The sequence below is a fragment of the Zonotrichia albicollis genome, chromosome 6 (assembly GCF_047830755.1).
Source record: "Zonotrichia albicollis isolate bZonAlb1 chromosome 6, bZonAlb1.hap1, whole genome shotgun sequence".
NCBI classification, from domain to species: Eukaryota; Metazoa; Chordata; class Aves; order Passeriformes; family Passerellidae; genus Zonotrichia; species Zonotrichia albicollis.
The window spans coordinates 44,610,992-44,631,915 of NC_133824.1; the positions used below are offsets into that span (position 1 = coordinate 44,610,992).

Here is a 20,924-nt window from a genome sequence, read left to right on the forward strand (position 1 = left end):
TTTAAGGAGGCATTACTTGCAATGACTGCCTTGTTCTCTTTCTCTCCTTCTCCCACCTTCACATCTTTTCCCCTGTACCCTACACATGAACAGCCTTTATCCTTTGCCTTTTCCTTTCGCTTTTGTGTTGTGCCAGCCTTCCAACAGTGACCTCTGAACACGGATTCCATTTGTTCTCAAACCTGAACTAGTCTGGTTTATGTCATCTCATCAGTTCTGATCACCCTCACCTCAGGGAAGGTGTCTTCTCTTCCTACATGTTTCTAAAATCTGCTACAGAAGAGACAATAAATGATGCCTCCTACTCAACTAAAGTTCAAAGCCTGTGAAAATAGAAGTTATCTACATGCCTTTGCTCATCTTATAAATTAGTAATGAGTCTGGAATGCCTCCCCATAGCAATTAAGACACTTTCAGTTAAAATTACTATGTTCTGCCATTGAGGTTTTATTAAAAAAAAAAAAAAAGTTACACATCTTCTATTAACATCATGACCAAGAACTGTCCAAGATTTCAAAAGGCACAGCCAAAAAATGCTTCTTGTCCTCACTAGTTTACTCAGCTTGTTAGGGTGAGTTACAGCCACAAGGGTTAAGGTAAACAACACTCACAACAAGAGTTTCAGTGCACCAGAATACACATATGTAATAACAATTATTATTACCTCTCAGAAACAAAAGAACTGGGTGGTTTTGTGTTGTTAGTGAGAAGGCACTGAAGGACGGGGTGAAGGAAGAGAAAAACTGTCACCACAACCAGAACCACAGAAAGGTCCAGCATGTCAAAATGTTTGCAAAAAAATTTGCTCTGGAAGCTATCTTGTAGCATTTATTTATTTATTAAGCTAAGAAAATCAAATACTCATAATGTCAGCTTGGTAAGTGAAACATTCAGCCCATTCTGAAAAAAACGTTAAAATGCTGCCAATGTTGGATGAAAAACATTACAAAGGTGGCTTGTTCCCAATACACTTTCTGCTCACATAAATATTTACTCTCTTAGTTTATCAATTTAAAGTAGTGCTATAGAAGAATAGGCTTCAAAAAGTGCTTCTCTGCGCATCTCTTTTTATAACACTGCATTGCAAAGAGCACAAGCCAGAGGTTTTTAAGCATTACCTTCATAGAGAACTTCATACTCCGTGGGAACACAGCTGTACCCTTGGATCAAGCCTGGCAGGCATTCCTTGCAGAAGGAGTGCAGGCAGGGCAGCATCCTGGGCTCCCTCCTCCGCAGCTCCCATTTGCACACCAAACAATTCCACAACAAATCCAGGGCCTCCATCCCTGCTGGCTCCAGTGTGGCCCTGAAAACACGGAGAGTCACAAAATGGCTCATGGCAAGCCCTGCACCTCACAAAACACTCGATCTCTCAAGTGCAAACCAGAGGGCAACACGGGATGCACGATCAAATAAACATTCATGTGGCCCTGTGGAAAAAAAAGCTCCTTGCAGCTGAAAATCACATACCTGCTTTACAGAGGAGAATATCTTTGCAGATTGTTGTGCAGGAAAGAGTGGTTTAAGGCTTACAAACCATGATCCCACTATCTCTCTAGTATTTGCAACTTCTGTAGAAACTGAACTAATCTGTTCTATTGATCTCCTTACAAAGCTGAATTGTCACACGCTGTACACTTCCTGCTAGAAGCACTGAAACTGCAATTAAAATTATGAGATTCTCTGGCTGCTTTTACAATTTCACTCAAATATTTTACAGTTTTTATGTAAAGAAAATAGTACCCACAAGTCCATCATTTCAGCAATGCATCTTAGAAAGCTGCTTTGAAAAATGTACAGCATCTTCTGACAATCTTCTTTATAGAAAAAGCACTTTGCAGTTATCAAATTTTAGCTATTAGGACAACCACAGATCAGATTATAGACCAAACCTGAGCTTCCCAGTGCTCCTCCCAGCAGCCTAAGCTCCCCAGGGTCAACTGAGAGTTTTGCAGTTCATGTTTCATCCTCAGCTCTGAGATTGTCAGAGATGTTGATCAGATACAGACTGCAAAGAGCAGATCCTGCAAGTTGTATCAGAGGACAGAAAGCAGATGAAGCCTCATTTCCTCTGGAGGCACCCTTCCAGCTGATCCAGCCCCCTGGCACCAGAGTCCCATGGAGCTGCTGATGGCCCTGGCATGGTGGCCCTGCTACCAGCAGAATGGAACTGAAGCTACAGGAGTGAGCTTCAACCTGCAGATTTCCCTAGCACAGAAGAGCAGCAGCTCTAATCTTAAGGCTCTCTCTTCTCCTGAGGGATTCTGTCTTCTGGTAGACTCCAGTGGAAATGGTTAGTAAGCAGATCTGAATTTGGGTTTTTATTCTGAAATGCAAAAAAATTATGACTGTCTCAGAAATTAACAACCAGTAGTTTTTTTAAGCATTGTATCATGAAGTCTTCAGTATTTAAAATATTTTAGAAGAAAAATGGACCCTATGTTAAAGTCTGCATCCTATTTCATACCCAAGACCCATTCAACTAGGTAGATACCCACCAACTTGACTGACAAATTCTTTAAATAAATTCAAACCTACCACTAAAACTTCAGATTCCAATTCCAAAAATCAGAGGGCCCTTTGGAGATGAGCTGTGCCAGCTGTACCTGTGGTTTAACTTACATTTTATCAGTGCCTATTACACAAGCTCACTTTTTACAGAGCATCTTTATCAACCATCTATCAGGGACAAGTGTCACCGAAGCAGCACAGCCTCTCACCCCATTTCATCTCTGTCATTTCTTGCAGCTCCTGTTGCTAAGACAAAGCTGCACCTACAAAAACATGTCATGCAGTAGGAAGTTGAGGTCTGAAACTACCACAATGTTGACAGAGAAACCACAGCCCAAGGCATCCATGCACAGAGAACCAGTGCAAACAAAGCCAAATACTGGGAAATGCTCTGTCACCTTACAAGCCAAAGCTGGGGCAGGATGAGCAGAAGCAGGCTACTGTAAATTTCAATTTAGGCCTTTTGAACAACATGCAAAACTGAGCAGAAGCTTTTTGGTAGGAAGGGGAAGAGTAAGAGTGAAAAAAATGTGTTTAAAATTTAGTTCTGAGGCAGGTATGCACAGCAGTAGTCAGGCAGCTGGAGGAGAGGGCTGATGAATGCAATGAGCTACAAAGCCCAGAAAGAGAATCCAGGGAATCACAGGCTTGACCTTGGTGCTAGGGAAGGTCGTGATGCAGATCAGCTCAAGCACCATCAATTGACACTTGTGCAACAGCCAGGGCATCAGACCCAGTCAGTGTGGGCTCATGGAAGGGGGGTTCTGCCTAACCCACCCAATCTCTTCTCCTGACAAGGTGACCCCTTCAGTGAGAGGGAAAGGCTGTAGCTGTTGGTCTGTCTGTCTGTCTGTCTGTCTGCAGGAAAGCCTTGGACACCACTTCCCACAGATTCTCCTGGAGAAACTGGCTGCCCACGGCCTGGAGGGGTCACTGGGCACTGGATAAAGAGCTGGCTGGATGGCTGGGGCCAGAGTGGGGGATGGAGCTACATCAGCATCACAAATTAGGAAACAGCAGTCCCAGCAGCCGCTGAGACACAGCTCCCAAACTCCTCTGTATCCTGGAACAAACTGCCCACTTATGCCAGATATTCACAAGCAGCAGGACCACTGGCTAAGATAAACTATTTTATAAGTGGAATGCACATCAACCTCACCCTAAAAGCCCTCTAAATTTAATTGCTGCCAAACACTAGGTTAGAAGTTGATTAACCAGGATTCTATCACACATACTCGAAGGTCATGTGCATCAACTTCAGCAGCAAGCTTGAAATAAGTGACAGTATCTACAGGCTCTTGATCTGACACTTGAGAACCAGCTCACTGGCAGTTGTTATTTAGTTATTAGTTATTTCTTCCATTAAATCCTGCTTTGGCACACAGGGCCAAGCCTTGCAGACACCACAAGTCCTGCTTTGATGTTACAGCCAAGCAAGGATTATTTCAGGTAACCATTTTAAACCAATATATTAGCACTGCACACAGAGCAGTTCCAGAGCTGTGCCACTGCTTTGCCAGCTGTAAGGAAGGCTGAGGATAGCTGGCACCAACTGTCCCACAGCTGGGAACAGCAGGAAATGCACACTCAGCCTGGGGAGGGCAGGGATTGCAAATGTCAATTTACAGTTACTGCTGCACTGCTGTCACTTGGCATTTCCTCGTCCACACTCCTGCTGTTCCATTCCCACAGGCCAGGGCACCATCCCCACAAATTTCCCCCAAATGTCGCTTCAATTTTCAAGAATCCCCATCAAAATCACATCAAGTCCTCTTTTCAGACAGCTGTAGAAAGGATCACTAACAAAAGAGCAGCACAAATTCAGAACTTAATTTTGCCACCCACAAAACAATGAGACATCTGCACATGGCAGGTACTGAAAACTGTAGTCAGGCAATTTCAACATTAAGTGAGAAGCAGTCAAACCACTGATCAAGTGTTATGCAGGTAAGATTAAGTGTGAACTGTGTCTGGAGAGGTCAGGAAAGAAAAATCAGAACAACCCAAACTTCTGTAAACCAGCTCATTTTATGCATTGTTTATTCAAAAAATTTGAATAAAACAAAAACTTTTATGCCACAAGCACACAGGCACCACCAACTTCTTTGATCTTCTCCTCTGCTCTTCTGCTGAAGAACTTGGCTTTCACAATGACAGGCTGCTTGGGCAGCTTTCCCTTGCCCAGCACTTTGTAGTAGCCCTAGAAAGATTTAAAAAAGAAGTTCAGTGTTTGTAATGAGCTCACAGGCTCCTACATGCAGGCCTGTTAGCACACACCGGTTAAAACAGAACCATGATCACCATGACCTTATCCAGTCAATTCATTACTTTAAAAGGACAATCATGAAATAAGACAATGAACAGAACAGCTGCTGGAGTCACAGGAGGTGGGAAGTGGCCCTAAGTGGCCAGCAGAGGCAAAGCAGTGTCCCTGATTCGGTGGCTGGCTGAGACACAGGACATCAGAGCCAGTGAATATGGATCAGGTGTTCCTGTCCGAGAACTATAGCACACCAAGACAACCAGACATGTGGAGATGTGACTCTAGTCTCGAGGGTGACAAAGTGGGAGACCAGCTCCACCATGGCTTTGTTCCCTCAGGAACATTCCCAACCAGCCATCCTTCACCACCTCCCCAAGGGAGGGCAGTGCCTGCCCACACACTCACACCAGCAGGACAAGAGGTTCTTACAGGGAAAAATGCAACACCCAAAGTGCTCCTGTAAGTACTCAGAGCCCAGGGATCCATGTGGTGAGCCTCTGAGCACAAAGCACTGCAGCTGATGTGCAGTTCAGCACCTCCCCAGCAGGACAGCCCAGCCCAGGGCTCAGCCCCAGCAGTGCCAGGCTCGGCCCCAGCAGTGCCAGGCTCCCAGGGAGGGCAGCAGAGCAGGGCTCAGCCCCAGCAGTGCCAAGCTCCCAGGGAGGGCAGCAGAGCAGGGCTCAGCCCCAGCAGTGCCAGGCTCCCAGGGAGGGCAGCAGTGCAGGGCCCAGCCCAGCAGCACCCACCGAGCGCACGACGTCGATGACCGGGGCCAGGCCCGCCTCGTTCTTGGCGTAGTTGAGCCTGGTCTGCTCGCTGACCAGCGTCCACAGCTTGTCCAGGTTCACCGTGGGACAGAACTTCTGGTTCCTCTTCAGGTGGTAGTGCCTCATGCCCACCTTCCCAAAGTAACCAGGGTGGCTGTGGCACAAACACATTCCACATTAGATCCCACTTCTAACTCATCCTGAACAAGCACAACTCTAAACTAACACTGAAACAAGCATCTTACAACATCACAGCATCCACAATGTCACATTACACCTTTTTTCATGTTAATATGTGTAGAATTTAGGTGCAATAATGATTAGTATCCAAACCAAGGAACAATTACACTCTCTCTAAGTGTCCCTTCTCCCCTACAACTCATACCTCAATCCCCCTCCCAGCCAAGGCTGCATTTCCAGGGACCCAGGGAGGGCTGTCGTGCCTGGGAAGCTGTGGCACTGCTGTCACTGACCCGGTGACTGACTGAGCCAGGCAGGGCACAGCCAGTGAATAGAGATCAGTGGTTCCTGTCCGAGCACTCCAGCACACCAGGGCCACAGGCAGGGCCCAAGTGTGACTCTATAGCCTCGGGAATCACAACATCCCTCCCCTCTACCTGGTACAGCCAACAGGATATAACACCAAATTCACGTTCTGAATTTGCTCTGAGTGCACTGCTAAGCAGGGACCACACTCTAACAGGCAAATTTGGTCAGCTTTACCTAATGCTACAATGAACTCCCCAACATGCCAAGTGAAAAGGTTTTTGATTTTAGGGTAAGTGGGGACATGAGCAGCTGTAATCCCACACTTCCCATTAAAGGAAAAAACACACAGGATTGCAGAAAACTTTGCTTATTCACATATAAAACTCAGTTGCTTCTACTTCATGAGCACGCATGTTGCCAGTAGACATTTAAAACGTTAGCTTACTATTTATCAAAGTTAATCCTGTGATGGTGCAAACCACCAGCATTACCACGACCTCCAGGATGCTTCCTGTGTTTGCCTGAGAAGAAACATTAAGCTTGTTACATTAATATTACACACAATACTCAACTTAAACTAATTGTTTTATCATGTGGTGCGACACGGTTGGAATGGATAGAGTTGTAAGGGAGACTGCACTGCCCTGCAAGTTGAAGATGTCGCATAGCCAGTACTGATGGGCTGAGCAGCGCTGGAGTTATAACCCAGGGAGTCTAAATCATGCAGGACATGATCAGCCCATCACCGCGGCACGCTGCGGCCTTCGGCACCGTTCGATATTTCCCCAGTGCGCTGTACGCACAGCTGCATTTTTATGGATGCGGGAAGGGCAGCAGCAGCAGCAGCAGCATTCCCTCAGCGCCGCGGAGGCCCCGGCGCCCCCCTGGCCGCCTCTGCACTCACCCACGCGGCCGTGGCCGTGGCTGACGTGTCCTCTCAGCTTCCGCGTCTTCCTGAGGCGGGAAGGCTGCGGGGAAGGGGGAGAGCGGCCGTGAGTGAGGCGGGCAGCGAGCGCCACCAGAACCCCGCGCCCGCCCGGGAACCGCGCAGCCGGCCGCCATGGCGGACCGGCCTCCCCGCACCGCTCCCGCCCGCTGCAGGCTCGGAGCCGCGCCTCCCCACCACCCTCCGCTACTCGGCAGTCCCGTCCCGCCGCGGGAGCGAGGGGCGGCGGCCGCGGGGTCCCGGTCCGATCCCGATCCCGTCCCAGCCCATCCCGGCCCGGACGCAGCTCCCACCATCTTGCCGGCGTGCGCGAGGGAGAGAAAGGGCGAGGTTCTCGCGAGAGCAGGCAAAGGCGAGCGGGGCGGGGCGAGATCTCGCGAGGCTTCGCTGAGGCGGGAGCGGCGGGCGGAGCCGTGAGGGGCCGGGCCCCGCCCACAGCCGGCGCCGCTCCCAGTCTGCTCCCAGCGCGGGAAGCGGAGCTTTAAACAGAATTTAGCAATTTTTGAAATTTGGTCACTTTATTAAACATCCATAATAGTGGGAAAATGAACACTACGTCCTTAAACACAATTACTTGCCACACTGGAGTGTGAATTCCTGGAGTGTCACTGTTTCTTAAGCTTGGTTTCTAGGGGTTTTTTCAAGGGATTTTATTCTAGGGGTTTTTTTAATGGATTTTAAACACAGGCCTCTCACTGGATTTATTTTTCTTCAGAATTTTTCTGGTGCACTTAAAATGTTCCATGCTGAGGAACACCATTAGTTTTAACAACTAATTTAGTAGGGAAAATAATGCACTCCTTGGTTTTTGTTCGTCTGATCCCTTCAAGCACAGACCTCCACATAGCACAAGGATGGTTTTACACAGCTCTAGTCTGAGGATCAAAATGGCACCCATAGATTTTTTGGGCTATAATCTCACCTTGCCCAGTTGTATCCTCTGATTCACATTACAAGAATGGGAACACGTTGACAGATGACACAATGTTTAAAAGCTTTCTCCTTTAATTTTTAAAGTGCAAATGGAGCAAAACAGCTTTGGCACAGGAGATGGGTTTTACAGCACAACATTCTTGTACATTGGCTTTGTCTTGCCTTTGCAGTAACTCCACAGCATGTCCTGATACAGTTTTATCCATCATTTTCTGCAGAGGAATTATGTACTTCCCCCTACATTTACTAGCAGCTGTTTATAAGAAGGCCAGAAGCCACCTGTACAAGTGATGTCACTCCTTCCACTCTCAAGAATTACATCCAGCAATCATTCTGGAACTTGGAGCATATCACAGAGTGAAACTAATGGAAGTTACCAGTTGTGGTGACATTTTCTCTGTAGCAAAAGCACCTGGTATTTCACTGACATTTGACATACACTTAAGATGCTTTTGTGGATTTTGGAGTGTGAGGGAGGTAACTGAAAAAGGAAACGACTTCACCTTTTCAGTGAACAGCCCCTCGAGTTTTCTCTATGAGGCTGATAGCAAACCAGAACCACTGTCAGGTTAGGAACTGCGCAAGCCTCAAAGCCCATCTAACTACAGCAGTCATGCTGAGAATGACGAAAACCAGAGCGTGGGGGTTTCCTTTGAAGGTAAAAGGCTTCAGCTAATTTTCATTATCTGAAGCATTTTATATTTTTTTAATATTTTCTTCTTCAGACTATGGGAAAACTTACAGAACCTTAACAGGAGCTCAGTTTCTAGATCAAGGAAGAATGTGCCACTTGACCACCACGCACAGCACAAAGCCGACTGAAAATTCCATAGGTCAGGAGCAGTATGTGTGATACAACGATAAAACCATTCTCTTCTAACCCATGAAAAAAATTTTTAAGAGATGCTTCTGCTAGGATAAAATTTTGTAAAAAGGGGTATAAAATGCCTTGTCTTAGCCCTGGTGAAAAACACTGAAGAAACCCCAAAGTGAAAACAAAAACAGCAAACCTACTGAAAGAGAGGTTTGTAATATCCACTTTACATTTTAATTACAAATTCATTTAGAAATCACAGGTGAGTTGCTGTGTTTGTACCTGCTCCACATGAGGAAGTGCAGAGGTTTGCAATGAATATAAACAAACAGGTCTATTTACAGAGTTTATTAGGATCCATACATACATACACTAGGAAAGGCTGTACTGTACCTACTCACTGCAGCTTGCATGTCAGAGAGCTGGGATCTCCCCAGGCTTAGCATCTTAGTGCACAGTGGCTTATAAGGAGTTTACTGACCAGAGTTCAAACCAAGTGGAGGTTCTGCAATGTGAACCAAGTACCTTATTACCAAGTTACTTTGTTATTTCTCCTTTAAAATCAGTTTGAAGGCAACAGACAGACAGACAGCCAAGCGCCTGTGCCGCACAAGAGCAGCCCCGTGCGTACAACCTCTCCCACGTACCCGAGCTCATTCACCCCGCAGTGTTCAGGCATCAAACACCCCTTGGAGTCAGTGGTTCTGCTGAGACAGTCAGCTGCACATAAATCAGCTACTCGTTTTTGCACCAAGCATAGCTCAACTCATACTAAAGAAAAAAAAACAAGCACCTGGTATTCTCAGGAATATACAAATATTTACCACAGTTTTCTCGCTCATTACAAAATCAGTTACAAAAGCTTACAGCACATTATGTACAAACTCTGCCCAAAACCACGGAGGAGCCACCACGTGGCACCCTGACACAGCATCCATGGATCTTCTCCTGGAGCTGCCTCAGCTTGCTCCGCTCTCCTCCCGCTCCGCATTCCAGCGCTGCAGGTGTCTCACACGGTGCCATAAATAGGTTTTGGGTTGGTGTTTCAGCAGGAAGGAGCTAGTTCTTCTTGTGAAGGAACTTCATTTTGTTACCTAAAGGAAGCACACCGTCAGTCTCCAGCAGACAGCAAAGTCAATCCAAGTGACAGCAAATGGGTGTAACTTGTAATCAGCTCCAGCAGGGAGAGCTGAGTTACAGAACACCGACTGCCCCAACCCCTTCCTGTTCCACTTCTCGGTCATGGTTTGTGTGAAAAATGCATGTATTTTATGATTGGCTTTTTGCAAATATTAAAATTAATATTATATGTGTTGTGTTAGAAAGCAATGCTGTATTAATTCTCTTAAGTACTTTGTTAAATATAGTTTTAGGTTATAGAAATTGTTAAAATAGAAAATATGCTATGTAAGATGCTTTGTTTAAAAGAAAGGACTTGCAGCGAGATAGCAGCCACAGGACACCTAAATCTTTCAGAGAAAAAGAATGTTTTGCCCTCTTATTAGAAGAAACGAACTTCTTCCCACCTCGAAGGCGCTGTTAGGATTCAGAGGAAGAAGTTGAAGATGACCAGACAGAATCCTGTGTTTGAATGGGATTTATGCATCATGTGTGAAGTGTGACTATGCAACAGGCTGTTGCTTTTAAGGGTTGATCCTCTGTTAACGGGGGTCCTTTTTCGGGCTGATGATACCCAGAAAAAGGTACCCGGACGTCCGTAACTCTTTGTCTCTGTTGTCTCATATTGTCCTAACCATTTTATTACTATTAAACTTTTAAAAAATTTAAAAACAAGTGATTAGCGTTTTTCACAGTTTGGTTCCCCCATCCCCAAGTGAAAATGAAAGTGTTAACAAGGACCGTCATTAAATCTGGTTTTATACCTTTAACTATGTTTTCATTGCTTTCTTTTTTGTAATTCCTATTACGCTGAAACCACTTGACTACCTCACTTCACCTCGGGTACGGCTTTTTCAAATTAAAAACAAAAAAAAAACACCACAACCAAAACCCACCATCACACTGAAAATTCATTTCAGAAACACTTCTAAAGCTTTTCTCTCACCGAGGCCTCGCAGGAACTTGTTTACTCCGCTTTGTTCCGTGTCCGGGAGCTCCTCCAAATACTGTTCCACCCTCTGCTCGAAGAGCCCTGCGGCAGAGGGAGACAGGGATGGGTGAGCCGTGTGCGGCTGATCCCCGCAGGGCCCGGCTCCCGCCCCGGCAGCCTCCGCTCGCAGCCACCTTCCGGTTCACCGGGCAGGATGTCAGGGATGGTTTCCGCCTTCCCGGCGAGCACGGGGGATGGAGGGGCGCTGCCGCCATCCGCGGGACCCCAGCGGAACAGCGCGACCCGCAGCGCAGGGCACACACCCACCCGTACCTTTAGCCCTGCATTTCCTCAGCTCCCTGTCCTGGATGAAACCGGCGAACATTTGGGATTCCATGAAAACTTCCAAGAAGCGGCGGATACTCTTGGAGGCCACAGATTTACGGAAAGCCTCCCTTTGGAAGACACGCTCTCCTTTTTCATTCTGGGTTAGGAACAGGGAATAATGGCCAACTGTCTCCACAAAGAATCGGATAAAAACCTCAGACACTAATCCATTCAGGGTGTTACATTCTGCAAAATAAGGCAGCAATAAGACACCAAAATCAGCTGCTACCCGAGCTGTCAGCATTATCCCCGCAGGGCCAGGCCGTGCATCTCCCGGTTCCCTGACGCCGCGCTAACAACTGGCAGGGGTGGCAGCGGCTCCCTGCACACCTGGATGCACACGGAGAGGGCGACAGCGCCATAGCCACGGTGCCAGTCTGCAGAACTGGTGTTCTGTGACCAGGAGTCAGCGAGAATTACAAATCCTCAGCAAACTAAACATTTGGTGGGTGTTTCGTCAAAATCAAACCTCCTCTTTTCACTCTTGAGCAAATTCTCTTCAAAAACTTCTGAATGATTCATCATTAAAATATTTTTCTCTGAGGATAATAAGTCTGTACCAAAAACTGATCAAAAATGGTCTGTTGTAGAATTTGGTCTTTCATCGTTTCAGAGATGTTTAAACAGTCTTATATATGTAATGCATATGATTAGAAATAAATTCCAAGAACTGAATAAGGGCCTGTTTCATACCATTTAACCACAGGCATCTCAATTCACCCTGGGCTGTTTTTATCACTGCTGAAGAGAAATGTGAACCTTCAGAGACAGCCCAACCCATCTTGGACTAAAATTCTTTTCTGGTGGTACCTGCTTCTCCCCTGAAAATACCGAGTGCCAAGAGCAATTCCAAGCTCAGACACACCCCTAAGCCTGGAGAATTATCTGGATTGAGTTAGGGCCAAGTTAACTGCAAACCTCTGTTTGAGCAAAGGTTCAGAGGGACCCATAGGAGTCCTTGTCATTTGCAAAGAAATTAAAATAAACCACAGGTGAAGTAGCACTGTCTGTTGATGCCGTCAGTCTCATACTCTCTGTGTGCTCAGAGACAGCCTTTGATGTCACCAGAGGTATCTGAGACCTCAAGTCCCATCTTTGTTTCTCCTGCATGGAAAATCACAATTCTACCTACATTTGTTTATTACACAAGTCCCTGTTTCCAAAGGAACTTACCATCATCTGAATCACTATCTGAATCCTGATTTATCAGTTCATTCTTTCTCTCTAGAGCCTGCTCCAGAGCAGCTTGCAATTTTCTAGGCAATAGTGTGTCTTCATCATCCATCTGATGGAGGGAAAAAAAATCTTTAAGCCACAATAATCTATTCAGGAACTCCAGCAAATACTTTCAGCAGGTTTAGAATTCAGATGAAAAATATTTGCATCTGCTACTGTCATGGCTACATAAATAAAAGAATGAGAATCTATGTGCAACTAACAAATACTTCTAAAAATTTCTTGTCACTCTTAAAAAGATTTAAGTCAAGAATGATAATCCAAAGAGCAGGTAAACACAGAAATGTGGAACCAGCTCTTCACATGACAAAGAGTCCAAATAGTTCTGTTTAACTAAATACACATCATGTGAAACCTTGCTAGATGTACACACAGCTGCTGTAGTTAGTTGTAGGCAGCTCCTTTGGTCCTTGACAGTTGTTTTTACTGTTTTCTAGTCTGTCTTGTTTTCTGGGTCCTGCCCCTGTTGCTCTCTTCATTTTATTTTATGCTTGTTCAGCAGAAGCCAGGTAAGCACAGGAGCCTTGGCTCTGCAGCCACTGCTCACCAACCAGGGAATTGAACACAAATCTTCCCCATGCAACCTGCAGACTGTTGGTTTGAAATTGTTTAGTGCCACATGACTGTCAGGAGATGGTGATCCCTCATCTCCTTGTTCACAAGGTTTCTGCTTTTCCTGTCACATTAAACTATTCTCCACCTCTGTGCTCTCACTCGGGAATTTTCTTTGCTATTTTTGTCCTTTTCACCTCCAACAGTGTGTGAGTTTTCTTGCTAAGGTGATGTTATTGTCTCTGGATGTTTTCTTTCCACTGTGCATACAGTTCTTGATTCCTTGTGAGAGTCACAGCCTCAATCCCTTCGCTTTCCCTTTGCTCACACAATTCCTGCCAAATCCCTCTGATCAAAGAAACCAAATCACACCAGAGGAGTAAACAGCTTGCCAGACTGCATGGCAGCATTCTGAGCTGTACTTTACCTGTCTGATGAATCGATCAGATCCCAGGTTAACCATCAAAGCCTACAGGAAAGAAAACACTGCCGTGAAATGTATCCGAAGACAAGGAAAACATTCATTTGTTCATTGGTTTTTAATAGCAAAAGATCATCTGCTGAACAAGCCTCAACAGGAATCAAATTCCTACTGTGAAACAAGAGGTTGTGTGCCTTATGAAACAACATGAAGGTTTTCTTTAGAGCTACAAGTCTAATTTAACATAGATACAGCAGATCTCACACTAGATTAATATATTTAAAAAGCTAAAAGGGTTTTTTTCTTAAATCTACGCAAGTTATATTAACTAATAATTTTGTTAACATGCAGTTGAAAAGTGTTTCAAGGGCTTTAAAGAAAACAATGTGGAGGCAGCGGGGATTCCAAAGGGCAAGGGTGTGAAATACTCATGATAAAAAAGGAGCAAAGCTGAGAGATGGAGCTGGGAAGATACAGAAGAGCAATGTTAGGAAAGCAGAAGGAAAATGGAGGAGAGATTTACCTGGGTCAGAGGCACACAGGGCCTTGGAAGCGAGCACAAAAAAATTCCTTAGAAAAATGAGAGGAAACTAATAGGAGCAAGAGAGAAAAGAGTGTGTCCTTGAGTATTTTTGTGGGTTTTTACTGGAAGAGCTGATGAAGTGCAACTCTCATTTGATTTCCAATATAGTAACAACAAAGTCTTAGAAGTTAAAATTGTTAAAGGTTTTGTCTCCTGTGTGGGCTATGGCTTTATGCACCACTTCCATAAGGATTAAGAGGTGTCATAGCAGATGGCTTCCTCTTGTTCCAGAACAAATCAGCATATTTACACCCTAAATACTGGTGACCAGGTGAACATTCACTTGTCTCTGACATGGTGCCAGGTGTGGAAGAGAGGCAGAATAAAAGAGAAGAATAAAGCTACTGCTGCAGCTTTGCCAAGAGGCAGTTGCCAATGAGAACCAGGCAGAGAAGAAACAAAGAGGCAGATTAAAAATTAAACATGTGAAAATTTATGTCCCAGTGGCAGCCTCCTAGGAGAGGCCAGCATTACTCCAGGCAAACAATTGTGATGCCAGCTCCTACCTCCTCTACGGGCAGGTCCTTGAGTTTGGGCAGGGAGCTGGAGAGCAGTCCCACCAGGAAGGGGGTAGGGCAGCACACGATGTCAATCATGGACGAGGGCAGGACAGGAATGAAGGTGTGCTGCCAGGAGAAGGGGTACAGCAGGGCCACTACAGCGTGGGAGCAGCTCGACAGGGTGCTGGGGAGAGAGCAACAACCAGGTCAGCAAAGGCTGTTCTTGGCTCACAGCACCTTCCACCCACTGAGAGACTGCTGAAATACAAGTGCCCAAGGTGCTGCCTCTGGCAATCATGTCTTCAGACAGCCTTGGTCCCCTTCCAGTCCCTACCCTCTCTGTGCTGGGCAGTGTGGCAGCTCACAGCACACCTCAAACCAAAGGTACAAAACTAGAACCCCTTTGTTTCAAACTACAATCCATTTGTTTCATAGGAGATGGTTTGATCTAGAAGTCAAGATTCCATGTTCCCAAACGCACTCAAAAGCAGCCACTTTGAACAATTCTTAAAACCCAAAAGCAACTTCAGATCTTGGCTGTTATGATGATATCAGTAGTAAAACAACATAATAGTAATGTTCTTAACTACACGAACAAAGGCAAATGAAAAGTAAAATAAAATTGGGAAAAAAATCCTCACAAAAAACTCTACCAAATCAGATATAAAAAGCCCCCAACAATCAATACCTGTTCCAAAGGAAAGCTGGTAAAAGCAACACATTTTTTCAAATATTGCACATATTTTGACAATAGCATCTTTTTATTATAATACATTTTAAAGGACTTATTAACCAACTTCAGTGATAAAGGTATTGATCCTGCTCAGCAGAGTACTCTAAAATACAGGTTAGTTAGCTCCTAAACTTTAAGGCTTGATATTATTATGGCAAATGTCCTTCCATCTACTGAATCCAATTCCCTTTTTGCAGTCACATGGTTTCCAAATGTTAAAAATTAAGGAACATCATGACCAAGTGGGTTTTAACATCGGGGAATAAAAACAAGCTCTCCATATTTGTAGCTGTGGCTACAATGTCTGCCTCTCACAGGCTGAGATGACAGAAATTTGGATCCAACATGACTGAAATAATTTTCTTGCGTTGCAAACTTCTGTTGTGCTCAATGTAGCCACAAAGAAGTATAAATAATAACTGCAGTGCTGTTACTGCTTTAAAATGCTGGGGAGAGATGCTCATTTCTTCTACTGCAAGACTTGGTGGAGACTTTAGGTGGCATCAGACCTCCACCAGAATAACCTTCATCAGCATTTTTACTTCAGTTGTGAATTGTTCCAGTGCCAGAGGAAAGGTTTCACCTGTTTGTTCTCATCGGTGATTTACCTTCAAAGTTTGCTGCAGGAGAAAAATGAGAATTAGGGGACAAAGAGAGAAAATGTTGGGGAAGAGCAAATCCTTACGTTTTACTGCAAATAGTCTGCATTGGTTTTAACTGACACTTCCTTTAAGATCTGACAATCCCAGCATGGGTTTATAACGAATGTTGCCTGACACAAGACTCTTGTAAAAGTATGCATTTCTCTAATTTGTGTTTTTATATATAACAAGCAATGGTGCTGTCATGGCCTCGTATTTTGGTCTCAAGCATTTGGCACAGCAAGCACACTGGTGTGCTTTGGAAGAGCTGTGGAACATGGTACAGACTCCCAGCACTTCCTCAAGATCACTTCAATGACTCCCTGGCATTTTCACCTACAACAAATGCAGTCATCTTAGCTGAGCAACTAAAAAAAGAGCCATGTTAAGCTAAAAGCAGGAAGACAAACATTCTTCTGCTCTTCAGTGAGTATTTGTTTCCTTTCTGTAAAATGCCCTTTTGTAACATGTTGTGTTACACGCAGTGCTGTGACGTAAATCAGCCCCTGCAGCCTCTTGTGCCTGCTATTCCCACGCTGGGGAGGCTTCAGCCTCCAGCCCAGGCCACTGGAATCTCTTCCTGAACTTTCCTGGGAGCCAGCTGGGGCAGGGCAGGGAGCAGAGTGCCAGGGGTGCCCTGTGGCAGCACCCAGCTCTAGTAGGGGTGCCCTCTGCCAGCACCCCAGCACGAGTAACACCGCCCTGGCAGCGCCTCGGCCTCTGCACTTCAGCACTCTGCACACAGCTCCTAAATTCTGCCTCAGAAAATCTTTCCTTCTGGAACATCTCATCCCCACGAAACATCCCCTCCAAGCTTCCAGCCCCCAGAACCTCCTGCTGCCATCCCTGCTGGACACCCCTCTGCAGGACTCCTACAGCTGTCACCAAAGTCCTGCTTGTACAAAGTGCCTGCCCTAGCTGGAAAGTTTCATATTTAGAATGAATACACACCTTTCACTTCAGTGAAATTTCACAGTTTGTAAGATAAAATTCAGAGGTGATGGGTGTAAAGGAACCCCCAGCCTGAATCTCCAAAATACAGTTCAGAACCTTTTAAAGGGATATTACTGATGAGAAGCATGGTTAGTAAAGTAAAAAAAGAAAGGCCTACCCTGGGAAACCAAGTGTGCTCCAGTTTTTCCTTTCAAAATGTGCAACCCACACATTATCCAACTGTTCTTGTTTATGAGAATTAAGCAGTAAAGTCAGATGGTTTATTTTCTTTAAGGTGTGTGAAGCACACAAAGTAAAGCAACAGAATCATCAAAATTAGATTTTCAAAATATTTTCACTTAGGGCAGTTTCAGAGAGCTGGTTTGGAGAGTGGGCTTTTCCATTTGGCCTGTGCATTTTTACAGGAATGCTGCATAATGTTCTAGCTGTTGTTGACACTTCTTGATTTCCATGGGTTTTTTTCATCTTGTAAAGAAATTATTTGGAATTTGCCAACATTTTGGTTTTCTCTGTGCCTTTTTATTCACTAGATTAAAAAGACCTTCAGTATTTGATCTTCTTCCCGTGAAGGCAGTAATACAAGATTATACAAGTATATTGAGACAGTTCTTAAAGACAAATTTCTCTTGAAGAGATCGTTTATCATGTTACAGGCAAAATATGACATTGCTTCTTTCCTACTCAGAGTTGATTTATGTTCCTCTGGGCTATTTTGTTTCCCAAATCATTTTCTCATGATAGCACACAGAACCTTTTCCTCGTTGTGTCGCTGGCTGGGGAGATGCAAGCTCAGACTGAGAGCTGAGGCACCACAATTTCACACACAGCTGTGACTCAGCTGAATTTTGGAGATGGCTTATGAACACCGTTCAAGTCTACATCAAAAAGCAAATCACTGTGACTTAACAAGAACCTTTTCTGTCCTTTAGATAGGGAGAATGTCTGGTAGCAATTTCTGGGTTGGCCAAGCAACAAACAACCCCAAGCTTAGGCTATATCCATATCTTATCACAGCACAATTAGCACGCTCTGAGAAGGACAAGCTGCTGCAGGGAATGGACACTGCCCTGGCTGGGATGTCAGTGCTGGCTGTGCTTGTTTCAAGGACTGTGCCTTGTTGCACACTGCAAGTCACCAACTCTCTCAAACTGCTGAAGTCATATTCAGTTACAATATAATAATATTCAGTTACAATACAAAAATTTCTACTCCCAATGGAAATATTCCACAAATACCCTTGATAAGTCTCTTTTCTTTCTAACAATAGCCAACAGTCATTCCTTCCTGCTTCTCCCTCCACACCTAGAACTTCTCACAGGCCCAAGGGAGCTTCACACACTGAGCATCTCCCAAATCCAGGATTGAGCCTCTAGCACAGACAACCACTTGCTGCTTTATCTCCCTGATCCCACCTCACTATTGACATGCACCTCCACAGTCAGTTTGGCATTTGCATTGAAGGAGGAAGCAGGAATATCCCTTTCCTTCCTCCACCTCCCCTGAGGGACAGACAAGGTTCCTCAGCCAGGAGAAGAGGGAGGCACCCCTCACATGCAGGGCCAAGCCACCCAGCAGCGCTGTCACCCCAGGCTGGTGCCAGCTCTGAGCTGTGCCAGTGCTCTGGACCATGCCCTGGACTGGGACCAACTCACCCAGTCTGGGCTCCCTGCTCCCTCACACTGAGAAACACAGCCAAAAACGTAAATTCACAAAAAACTGTTTCCACTGTTTACTCTTCCACAATCTTTTTATGTTCCTCATCTCTCCCTGCTGATTAAATGATGTTGCTCTGCCCACATTTGCTGAAGTCTTTCATCTGCCCTGTTGCCACATTCATGCTGAGCCCACAAGCACTTTGAGTTACCTCCCTGACACACATCCCTTGTCTGCTCAGGAGAGCTTCCTCCCACCTGAGGCTGGAGTCTGGAGGCTCTGTCCTTCCCAGGTGTCCTTCCCATCCCTTGACTCACATGGGTATTACACACCAGGATGTCTCCTCATCACCAGCCATGGCCCGGCTTTTCTGGGACAGCTCCTACCCTTGGGCCACTGATGAACTGTGTAGCAAAACAGATCCCTGACACTTCCCTTCTAGATCCTTCCATGCCTCTCCTGATCCTGGATTAACTCCAGTCTCTCACAGAGGTCTGTGACAACTCTGCAAGATAAAACAGTCTGAGAGGTTTGCAGAGGACTCTGAAGGACTCTGGGGAGAGGCTGCAGGCCAAGGGCTCAGCCCAGCTCCCCTCCAGCACATACAGGTTGCAGAAGTGGAAAGGACAAAGTAGAAAACTTGAAAAGCATCAAGTAAAGGGCAAGTGGAAGTAAAATCTGTGGCAGCCTGATAGACTTTGTGTGGAGATGGAGAGCAGGCAGCACTGCTGTTGCTGTGCTGGCAGTAATTCAGGGCAGTGCTGTGCTGTGCTGGATCCAGTGCACTCCAAGGCCCTGACAAAATAAAGGTTTCTCTAAGTTCATAAGAATAAATAAGAGCAGCATTATTAATCAGGTTGATAAGACGAGGTAATAGCATCAGGGGCAAGACATAAATGAAAAATTAGTGTCAGAAGTGACAGTCTCCAAACTCCAGCTGGCTGCAGTGAGCTCCTGCAGCATTCCTGCAGGTCAGCTCTGGAAGCAAGCCTTGGGATCCCTGGCCCTGGAAAAGCTGTGACAATGGGGACATGTTACTGCTTTCTCCCTGCTCCAGAGTGTGGGTGCTCAGCTCCAGGACTCCCCCTGATCCCCAGGTGCTCTGCTCCTGAGGGCCCCTGAGCCCCCACATTAATGGTTTGTCCTTCATTCCAGGTTCTGTGCTGTGAGGGTACAGTTTTTGTTAACCCACATACCACCAACTACTCACCAAAAAGGGCAGAGAGGAATAAAATAAGAATCCAAGACTTCATTTGCTGTAATGGTGCAGGACATCTCCAGTTTTCCAGCCAGTATAAAATTATCAGACATGACAAATACAAATTCTTCCTATACAAAATCATCGCTGTTTCTCTGTTACCACTGCTAGGATGTTTAATTGGGGGAAAAAATCTTCATTTCCTGTCTTTTGACTTAAATCAAAGAAATGGCATGTTTTTGCAGCTTTTTAAACAAGAATTAACCCTTAAGGGCTGCCATTCCTGATGGCTGTGGGATACCTCCCTATTTGTAGGATTGCTTGCATTTGTAAGGCTCAATTTCACATTATATGGATTGAAAATTTGACTTTTTTTCAGTGATGTTTTTGAGCTTGTGTGTCTGCCTCTGGATAACCATTTTGGTTTCCAATTTAAAGCAAGGTTATATAGAATCAAAATAATTCAGGTAGGAAGAAACTTCAGGAGATCAACTGATCCAATTCCCCCTTGCTTGATATCAGATCAGTTTATTTCCAAAACCAAATGAAATTATACATTATTTTGTTATATTAAACATCTTTGCTGCAATTTTTTTGTGAAGGAGGGAGTGCCCTGTGTGCTAAGGACTCCTACCTAGTGATGTCTAAACTCACTCTGATTTGGCTATATTAGAAGCCGTCTTAAAAAATCTTTGTTGTGCATACTAAAAAGAGCCTTATTTGGCTGCTAATTTCTTCAGAATAAATTGTTAGCACTAAGGAAAAACCTCCTTCTGTAGCCTTGGGCTACACTGAGAAATGAAGGTTCCTCTGGGAGAAAGAGATCTTCTTCTTCCTGCAGAGAACCTGAGGGGAGGGAAGAGAAAAGGAAAAGGAAAAGGAAAAGGAAAAGGAAAAGGAAAAGGAAAAGGAAAAGGAAAAGGAAAAGGAAAAGGAAAAGGAAAAGGAAAAGGAAAAGGAAAAGGAAAAGGAAAAGGAAAAGGAAAAGGCTGAATTAAATGCAAGGAGGTAAAATTAAGATCTGGGATGTAGACCTGGGAGGGGAGGGAGACAAAATGAGCCTGATGAGCAGGTGAAAAGGAAACTGAGGGCAAAGAGGCTGGGATGGAGAATTAAGGGACAAGACAGTGACTGGCTGGGCTGAACAATGCAAGGACCAGGGAAAACCATTTAATATGAACATGACTAAAGCTATCACACACATATGATGCCAAGGTGAAACTGGTCCCTCCTTGTTGCTACAGACAGATGGAAGGAGGTGGGGCTGTCAGATGCCACTTGCTCCTCCTCTGT

General features: G+C 45.2%; 3 protein-coding genes and 2 non-coding genes across 12 annotated transcripts in view; all 5 read right to left on the reverse strand.

Moving 5' to 3' along the window:
* Positions 1-4,389, reverse strand: part of TRIM66 (tripartite motif containing 66) — a 51,089-nt gene extending 46,700 nt beyond the window's left edge. Inside the window, exon 1 of the mRNA XM_074543406.1 lies at positions 1,119-4,389. Within this exon, the coding sequence (XP_074399507.1) occupies positions 1,119-1,338 (220 nt within the window). The 5' untranslated portion in view covers positions 1,339-4,389. The remainder of the gene's footprint in view (positions 1-1,118) is intronic.
* A 131-nt stretch (positions 4,390-4,520) lies between these two features.
* Positions 4,521-7,490, reverse strand: RPL27A (ribosomal protein L27a). The gene is made up of 5 exons (XM_005486642.4): positions 7,270-7,490; positions 6,935-6,998; positions 6,476-6,551; positions 5,521-5,695; positions 4,521-4,711 (listed from the first exon to the last, which is right to left on the reverse strand). The coding sequence occupies exons 1-5, from the start codon at positions 7,270-7,272 to the stop codon at positions 4,583-4,585; spliced, it is 447 nt and encodes a 148-aa protein (XP_005486699.1). The 5' UTR covers positions 7,273-7,490; the 3' UTR covers positions 4,521-4,582.
* On the reverse strand, positions 4,935-5,066 carry LOC113459231 (small nucleolar RNA SNORA3/SNORA45 family). Its single transcript, XR_003380281.1, has one exon. It is a non-coding gene; the product is annotated as a small nucleolar RNA SNORA3/SNORA45 family (small nucleolar RNA).
* On the reverse strand, positions 6,002-6,134 carry LOC113459230 (small nucleolar RNA SNORA3/SNORA45 family). Its single transcript, XR_003380280.2, has one exon. It is a non-coding gene; the product is annotated as a small nucleolar RNA SNORA3/SNORA45 family (small nucleolar RNA).
* Positions 7,491-7,963: 473 nt separating the features above from the next.
* DENND2B (DENN domain containing 2B) overlaps positions 7,964-20,924 on the reverse strand; it is a 153,931-nt gene continuing 140,970 nt past the window's right edge. For 7 of the 8 annotated variants that reach the window (XM_074543409.1, XM_026793134.2, XM_026793133.2 and 4 more), the window contains 6 exons: positions 14,459-14,636; positions 13,376-13,417; positions 12,334-12,445; positions 11,107-11,346; positions 10,789-10,875; positions 7,964-9,817 (listed from right to left, as the gene is read on the reverse strand). In XM_074543409.1, the coding sequence (XP_074399510.1) occupies positions 9,783-9,817; positions 10,789-10,875; positions 11,107-11,346; positions 12,334-12,445; positions 13,376-13,417; positions 14,459-14,636 (694 nt within the window). In that variant the 3' untranslated portion in view covers positions 7,964-9,782. Of the gene's footprint in view, positions 9,818-10,788; positions 10,876-11,106; positions 11,347-12,333; positions 12,446-13,375; positions 13,435-14,458; positions 14,637-20,924 lie in introns of those variants that run through there. The other variant, XM_026793135.2, reaches the window with a different exon arrangement.